The sequence below is a fragment of the Cololabis saira genome, chromosome 22 (genome assembly GCF_033807715.1).
Source record: "Cololabis saira isolate AMF1-May2022 chromosome 22, fColSai1.1, whole genome shotgun sequence".
Lineage (NCBI taxonomy): Eukaryota > Metazoa > Chordata > Actinopteri > Beloniformes > Belonidae > Cololabis > Cololabis saira.
In genome coordinates, this window is record NC_084608.1 from 18,932,582 (window position 1) to 18,941,268 (window position 8,687).

General features: G+C 39.0%; 1 protein-coding gene across 3 annotated transcripts; it reads left to right on the forward strand.

Moving 5' to 3' along the window:
• Nucleotides 1-689: 689 nt before the first annotated feature.
• LOC133423101 (Golgi reassembly-stacking protein 1-like) lies at nucleotides 690-7,487 on the forward strand. Of its 3 annotated transcripts, none has more exons than XM_061713220.1 (9): nucleotides 690-871; nucleotides 2,328-2,408; nucleotides 3,235-3,438; nucleotides 3,592-3,678; nucleotides 3,791-3,921; nucleotides 5,825-5,963; nucleotides 6,056-6,167; nucleotides 6,267-6,371; nucleotides 6,625-7,487. In XM_061713220.1, exons 1-9 carry the CDS (start codon nucleotides 806-808, stop codon nucleotides 6,861-6,863), a joined length of 1,164 nt encoding a protein of 387 aa, XP_061569204.1. In that variant the 5' UTR covers nucleotides 690-805; the 3' UTR covers nucleotides 6,864-7,487. The 3 variants fall into 3 exon arrangements, with proteins under 3 accessions (XP_061569204.1, XP_061569205.1, XP_061569203.1); XM_061713221.1 differs by having other exon boundaries at nucleotides 6,661-7,487; XM_061713219.1 differs by having other exon boundaries at nucleotides 6,666-7,487.
• The last annotated feature ends 1,200 nt before the right edge of the window (nucleotides 7,488-8,687 follow it).

Here is an 8,687-nt window from a genome sequence, read left to right on the forward strand (position 1 = left end):
CCAGTGCAAGACAGTGCAAACAATAAGAAATATATGAGTATAAGAAATGTAAATAATATAAAAATATAAAAAAGGTTAAAGTGCATTTGAATAGTGAAATCAAGACCTGAGATCTTATTTACAGATAATAACATATAGTTACACATGTGGTGGAATATTGCACAGATAGTCCGGGAAAAAGTATTGCACGGTAAAAACAGTAATTGCACATGAGGGCATTCACATTTTGTTCAGGGCGGTTATGGCTTTTGGGAAAAAACTGTTTTTTTAGTAATAAAGCCAGGTAATACAGATAAAGATTATTATCATAATTAATTATTATTAAATTAATTATTAGTGTGTGTGATAAATTAGCTCATCCCAGATACTCAAAGATAATACATGAATATGCATCTGGTTTATAACAAATATCTAAAAATGCAAAGAAAGTTAGTGTTTTCTGTCTTCTATAAAGGTTCTATAGTAGTAACATTTTGACTTCCAATCGTCCAGGGTATTGTAAGTTATATGTTAGTACTTTTATAAGTGAGTAAAACATGTAATTCCGTCTCCCACTGCACTAGTTTCCATTAATGGCAGCGAGGCTTGCCTTGATTGCTAGGAAACCAGTCCAGCTAATCGAACGCTGATTTTCGGGTCACAGAGCAATGACAGGATCGATTTTTCTGCTATCTGTGTTTATTTTTCTGTCTTGTCCCGGCAGCTTCCCCCATGCAGCTAGCGCTAGTGGGCTCAAATCCGGCGTGTCATCCAGTAATGACTCTACCCCAGTGACATTTAGTCCGAAGTGAAGCTGCTGGGAGCGATGGGGCTGAATCAGAGCGCGTTTTTACCGGACGATGGCAGTAACAGTGGATATCACGTCCATGGGGTACGTGGCTGTGACGTGTAAAGCCTGATTTATGGTTCCGCGTTAAATCGACGCAGAGCCTACGCCGTAGGGTACGCGGCGACGCGTAACTACGGCGTATGCTCTGCGTCGATTTAACGCGGACTATAAATCCTTCTTAACCCAAGGTTGAACATGCTCGTGTGTACATAATGCTAATTACCCATTATAGGTGGTGGACTTACAAACTACGTTTGACTTAAACATAAAAAGTTGGCACATTATCTAAAAGGGTCAGTCATGTTTAGTCCTAGTGTTGCAAAAATTGTTAAAATCGTGGTAAGTAAGTGGCACCCGCACATGATGAGTAATATGATATATATATATATATATATATATATATATATATATATATATATATATATATATATATATATATATATATATATATATATATGTGTGTGTGTGTGTGTGTGTGTGTGTGTGTGTAATGTAATGTGTGTGTGTGTATGTATGTATGTGTATATATATATGTGTGTATATATATGTGTATATATATATATATATATATATATATATATATATATATATATATATATATATATATATATATATATATATGTATGTGTATATTATTCTGATTTTTTTGATTTTTTTAAGTTCTTTTCTCCATTTGTTTTCTCTTGTATTGCATTATGTTGTTAAGACCCCAGGAAGAATAGCTTAAGTTTCTGCTGCAGCTAATGGGGATCTCAATAAACAATAAATAATAAACAATGAGGTGGCATCTGGTTCAAGAGCTTCTCAAGACAGTGGAAATGTTTATTTCTCACTGTAGAACCAATTAATATGGATACATTACTAAGGTTACATGAAATTAATTGCTTGTGATTATTACTGCAAGGGTTGCCATAATTAGCAGAGAGGAGACCCGGTGTTGTGCCGGAATCAGCACCCCTGCCGTGAAAAGCACCCCCTCGTCGTACACACGATGACAAAAATGATATTCTCATTCCACACACTCACATGAACACATATTTAGGAGTTTATATTCAATGATAAGTAGACCAAGAAAAAAAACACACACTGACACTTCAATATATTTATATATACACACTCACATGAACACATACTTAGGAGTTTATATTATATATATTTACAAATATTATAGAAGACAACAGTAAGCAGGCTATTAATTAATGACATCAATAACCATGTACCCGATTTTTGTTATCTGTGACTGTGATTGTGGGAAAGTATGACTATTGTGGAATCCATGAGCCCATTTAAACATGAATCATTAACACAAAACTGGACGCTAAACGGTGTGTACGACGAGGAGGTGCTTTTCACGGCAGGGGTGCTGAATCCGGCACAACACCTGATAGTGGCAGCTGTAGTACCTGAACTGGACACACGGGGGCGACAATGCAGCGCGGTTTTTCACTGCGTGTCAGACATGTCGATCAAATCTCACGTGTGTTGATTCATGTTTCAGGTTCAAGAGGACTCACCTGCACTGAAGGCTGGCCTGGAGCCTTTCTTTGATTTCATTCTCTCAATAGGAAACACCAGACTTGTGAGTAGTGATGCATAGTTCATGTGGTTATATGTGTTCATGCTCAGAGATGTCAAAAGTATTCACATTCATTATTCAGGTAGAAGTATAGATACTAGAGTTTAAAAATACTCCTGTAGAAGTTGAAGTATCAACTCAAGTTTTTTACTCAAAAAAAAAAAGTATGAAAGTACTGCGTTCAAAACTACTTAAAGTATAAAAGTAAAAGTAATGTAAGGGGGAAAAAGGCCATTAAGGACAAAAGCCATTGAAAATGAATGTATCTTAGTATAATGCAAATATATTAAAGAACCATATATGTGTACTATTGAGCATTAACATGTGTTTCAGAGAGCAGGAGATATGATGAATAGTTGCCTATAAGTATTGTAATGGTGCAAAAAGTCCAACTTCAGAGGCATGTTATCATTTATCCTAACCTTTATTGGAATGTACATCCAAGTTTAGTTGCAGGAATCTGAGGGAACGGATGTAAGAACAAAACTGGACAAGAACATCTGAAACAACCACAACCAAATTCACTCTATCCGGATGGAGCAATTTAACTGGATAGTTTTTTTTTAAAGGCCGAAATGAAATAGAGTAACAAGGCTGTTTTTAAAATGTAAGGAGTAAAAAGTACAGATAATTGTGTGAAAATGTAAGGAGTAAAAGTAAAAAGTCGTCTGAAAAATAATTACTCCAGTGAAGTATAGATAACCAAAATTTCTACTTAAGAAAGGTAACAAAGTATTTGTACTTCGTTACTTGACACCTCTGTTCATGCTGCAGGAGCCATTTTTGCCCCATTATACCTGGATTCACCCATATTCCCGTGTTTTTCCAGAATAAAGAAAGTGACTTGCTGAAGGACCTCCTTAAGGCCAATGTGGAGAAAGCAGTTAAACTTGAGGTTTACAACTCTAAAACCCAGCGGGTGAAGGAGCTGGAGGTGACCCCCAGTAACATGTGGGGTGGTCAGGGTTTACTGGGCGCCAGCGTCCGCTTCTGCAGCTTTGAAGGCGCTAATGAGAACGTTTGGCATGTCCTGGTAAGTCAAGCCTGCTTTTTTCCCTTGTTAAAGCATATGGTAACATCTGGTTGTGACTTTACAGCCAGAGATGAGGCATTGATGAGGATTTTTCCGTGTTTTGCACAATAACCGTTTGCAGAAGTGCATAAAACGCATCCTTTCTTTTTTAAGGATATGGAGGTGAATTCTCCAGCAGCGCTGGCTGGCCTCATTGCACACCTTGACTTTATTGTTGGAGCTGACCAGGTGCTACAAGATGTAAGATATCTTGTCTCGTGCTTTATTTTTAATTTAGAAATGTACATCAGTAAATGTGTTATCAAAAACCTCAGCTACATCACAATACAGTCTCTTTGTATAAACCCTGCAGTCAGAAGATTTCTTTTCCTTGATTGAAGCCAATGAGGGGAAACCTCTGAAGCTGTTAGTCTACAACACACAATCCGATCAATGCAGGGAGGTTGTGGTGACGCCTAACGGGGCATGGGGAGGAGAAGGAAGGTGGGTATTTATTCTAAATGGTTCTCCAAGTGCAAACTATTCATAACCTTTAACAGTTTCCCCAAATAAAACAAAGAAAGCTGATATCATATGTCTGGTTATATAAATACCACGTTTAGGATGTTCTCATCAACCATAAATTTAGAGAAACTCAGTACTCAAGTTGAGGGGGGATGAGGGGGGATGGCATCCCCCCTCAAATAAAAACGGTAAAAATCACCCCCCACTGTAAAACTGCCATCCCCCCTTTCCATCCCTTATGTCCTTCCATCAATGAATGTGGTTTTACTGCTATTTCAACATTTAGAGTCATCACCAGAAAAATAACTTATTTGACAATTTTCACCTGTTTCAAGTAAATTTTCACTTGAAATAAGTAGGAAAATCTGCCAGTGGGACAAGATTTATCTTCTTATTACAAGCAAAAAAATCTTGTTCCACTGGCAGATTTTTTTACTTATTTCAAGTTAAAATCTACTTGAAACAGGTGAAAATTGTTGTTTTTTCCAGTGATGAGTCTTGTTTTAAGTGTAATGAGATTTTTTTTACTAAAATGAGACATTTTAACTAGAAATAAGACAAATATTCTGGTTAAGATTTTGAGTTTTTGCAGTGATCCATGTTACTTATCCTGTGAAGGACAGAGTCATATTGATAAGTTCAGAAAACTGTTTTTTATTGTTGTGTTTTGATGTATTTGATGTAAGCCAGTGGATATTTAAAGCTTACAGAAGGCTGCATTTAACTGCTGCTATGTCATTCCTGCAGTATTTCTGCAGCTGTTTTGGTCAGAGCTATTATTTGTAATATATTATATTATTTGTAATCAGCACAAATTATCTGTCCCCATATGATAAAATCCACCATCCCCCCTGATTTTTTTTTTACAACTCGAGTACTGGAGAAACTAAAGCAATACTTCTCGAGTCAGTAAACAGTCAACTGCTTCGGCAGGTCCTCCAGCTGTCACCGGACACAAAAGACTAAAAGAGCCTCACAAGCCCTCTGCAGGTGTTTTTAAGTGGCAGACACAAGCCATGATCAAAAAGCGAAAGGACCTCCAAACTGTCAAAACATGAACAAGTGTGTAAAGAAGCAAAAAAGAAAAGAAACCTGCTCAGGCAAGAATGATGGAGAGGGAGAGCGGCCGAGGTGAATCGTTCTGCTGAATCTTTGTGATTCTGGGACCAACATCTCAAGACAAAGGAAGCTGCACAAAGATGGTTTCCATGGATACCAGTCATCGAGGACTCACTTCCCCGTGACAAACACGCAGCAGAACCTCACCTGTACAAGGGAGAAATATTATTGTTGTCAATTCTAAAATTGGATGAGATAAAAATGGCTTTTTCATGGCAGTAGAAATATTCACCGCCCCCGTCCCGAGTCTGCCACGCTGTGGAAAAAAAACAAGTTAGAGAATAAGAAATGAAAATGGACCATGGAGGTGCCAACAAAACAACAATGGCAACTTATTTAAGCTTTTCCTTTTTTTATAGAGGTTGCCAAAGCAAATTATTGTGTTCTGCTTATTGATCTGGCGTTGGCTTTATGTCGACTGTCCTCCGCACAACCGTCTCCCTTAATCCAGCCCCACTCCCAACATGACAACAATCCCAAATTAAGCTAAAGTGGTCAAAGAGAGTGGATTACTAACAGTGCTGGTAGTGAAAAACAGCTGAATTTGGGGGGTTTCTCTGTGAGACCTAAATCCTGTCAAGAGTGGCAGCGAGAACACTTTCCAGCCTCTAAAAGCTTGTTTTACAATGGATAATGAATTGCGTGGATGATTAATATAGAGCGAGAAAAACACATTACCATTCCTTCTTCTGTCATCAAGATGGGAAAAGACACTGTAAACAGCTGCCTTACTAATTTTTTTCTTCTTTGCGCTACATTTTAGTCTGGGCTGCGGCATCGGCTACGGCTACTTACACAGGATTCCAAGTCGCCCACTTCTGCTTAACGCCCAACATAAAGCTTTTCTTCAACCAGAGGTCGCCAACAGTGATGAGAAGGAGGCTTCATCTGAAAACACAGAGGTACGGCTTATGGCATCTTTCTTCTTTTTTAATTCATTCATAACCATTTTTAGGATAAAATACTTTTATAACCTCTACTTTTCTCTCCTCAGGTGCCTTCTGTGGCTGAGTTGAGCCCACCCAGTGGCCCAGGTTTGAATCAGACAGCCGTAGCTGAGCACAATCTGAGCACGGTCTCCCCCACGCAGCAGGATGCAGACCTGGGTAATCAGACCCGGTGTAAAGTCGTACTAATCTAATTGAAAATGTACAGTAGTTGTTTTTAATGCAACATAATCAGCATTGGAATCATGCTATTTTCAGATGCCTCCCACCCCGCTGAAACCACGTCTTCAAGTGTGTCAGGTGTTGACGAGGGCTCCGTGTCTGCTAATTATGGTGATGACACGGATGATCAGTGCAGCTTAGGTGAGTGCTTCACTCCTGATTAAATTATGCAACTGAATAGAGCAAATAAATGTTTCTAACGCCACCAAGCTTCAAAAGAATAATGAGCACACTTAAAACAGCGTTTGTCAACTCACCCTGCAGTTCTGGCTTCATTTAATCCTTTCATCTCTTTAGAACAAAACGCTTCCATTGCTTGTTGTATAGATGTGAAAGGTGCTTTGTATGAAATTTAAAATGTCACTAACGCACTTATTTATTTATTCTTTTAAAGATAATTCAACGTTTAACCAAAGTCCTTCATCTCCAGAGAAGGTGGAAGAACCGGACACCCAGGAAACCGTGCAGGAGTGCAGTTTAGACCTGGCCAGCGACTCGTCCCCCACCACAGAGGATGCAGACGGCCCTGCCGGCGTCAGAGGTACGACGAGTGTCACAGAGATGCAGGAGCCTTCAAGCTCGGGTCATGTTTTAGGGCAGGAGATGTTAGACTCCGCTGCCTCGAACACTTAACACGACTGCAGCGAAAGAGAAGACGCCCTGAAGCCGACTTACATAAACGATCAGGAGCACATAAGCTTCTTAGTCATATCACTGGAGCTGTTTTTAAATTCACAATAATTTAACTTGTATACCCAACCCGTGCCGTTGCTGCATGCCAAGTTGCACATTTGAAAATTATATATTAACTACAGTGCAATATGAATGTACACCAGAGTTTAGGCTTACTGTAACAACCAGATGAAGATGAGTTGGTTCGCTGCTGAAAATCCAACTAGTAATGTTGAAAACGTGTAGTTTTGTCGCTTTAACATGAATCAAAGTTTGAACTTTGAGCTGGAGTTTTAATTTGTTGGAATGTGGGTTTACGTTTCTCGTCTCTCGAGGATATGTGCGTGCAAAGATGTGTTTTAATCTCAGGCATTTACCACGTGAGCCTTCCTGCCTTCAAGTCTCATTTCAAATACCGTCCTCACTGACTTACTGTACTTGTACGTACTTGTGATTGGTGTAACAGCTGATCCACATGTTGGGTTTTTTACGTTTGTTTTGTTTGTATGAGGTTTTAATTGAAATTATGTTTCAGGTTTTTATGTAAAAAAGAGCATTTATATAAAATAAGATATTCAAGATGAACTCAAGTTGTCCATTTCGTTTCATTTCAGTGAAAAGTTTCACCGTTTTGGATACTTTAAGCATCAACGTGAGGACAAATGTTGCATTCTCAGCTTACACACTCAAGTTTTTTATACAAATGATTCACACAACCAGTAGGAGACAGTTTTATTACAAATGCACAGGCACAAGTCCTGTTTTCATGTCTCCAGGCTGTGTAGTACAGGTTGTTGGTGCTAAAAACTTGAAAAAAATTAAATAAATAAAGGTCTATTTTTCTTCTCTCGGGGTGTAGTTCACCCTTTCAGCCAGTAGGTGTCAGCAAACGCCTCATTGATCTCCACCGAGCTCCAGTTCCCTGCAGTTTCAAAAATCATGACAGATTAGAGCCCTATTACCACTCATGAAGAATTTCTGAGCAATTTCCACTCTGAGATTCACACCTTCTCCCTTGAGCAAGTGTCGTGTATTTGTTGGACCCGGCGGGAAAGTGACGGCTCGAATTACACGCAGAAACTTAACAAACACAACTGTTTCCTCTCAGACCTCCCTGAATTTGTACAATTTAGTTTTATTTTTCAGTAGTAATGGACGAAGTGGTTTACAAATCCAGTCTACTAGGGAGGAAAAGAAAAAAAAATACATTTACGACGTCAAATGGATTTCCAAATTAGATTTTTGAAGTCTTATTTGTTTCACATTTGAACCCGTACTTGAGAACTACTGCGTCCCCACATGTGCCACCATTGAAAATACAGATTAAAATATACTTTCAACACCTCAACCTGTATTTTTTTCAAATTCCAAATCAACAAAATTAATTTTGGCTGCCCCCCCCCCCCCCCCCCCCCAAAAAAAAAGAGCATTAAACCGGGAAGCTCCAATACAGCAGAGGGGGAATATATGCCTCAATAATTTACCAGGGCACTGCACTCCTCAGTGGAAAGGGGGGGATGGGCAATAAAGGGAAAGAAAACAGTGTGCGGAGGAAGAAAGAGGAGAAGGAGATGGATCATGTTTTCCCTCCAGAGTGATGGGCGCTGCTCTCGAGGAGTCTTGCCTCACACCTGTGAGTTTACATTACATTGAAGGATTCAGAAGGGGCTCAGTGGGGTTCACTGACTTTATAGTACAAATTAAATGATAAAAATGAACACAAACACTTGTTAATTCAACAGCTCTTTAGTGTCCCTTTGGATTGTGTGTGCGTTATTGTAACTA

Excerpts from the sequence above, each read along its gene's own strand:
- LOC133423101 (XM_061713219.1), top strand. The coding sequence starts at position 806 with ATGGGGCTGAATCAGAGCGCGTTTTTACCGGACGATGGCAGTAACAGT. Across the intron at positions 3,679-3,790 it reads CTGACCAGGTGCTACAAGAT|TCAGAAGATTTCTTTTCCTT; the intron begins GTAAGATATCTT and ends TAAACCCTGCAG. Across the intron at positions 3,922-5,824 it reads GCATGGGGAGGAGAAGGAAG|TCTGGGCTGCGGCATCGGCT; the intron begins GTGGGTATTTAT and ends GCTACATTTTAG.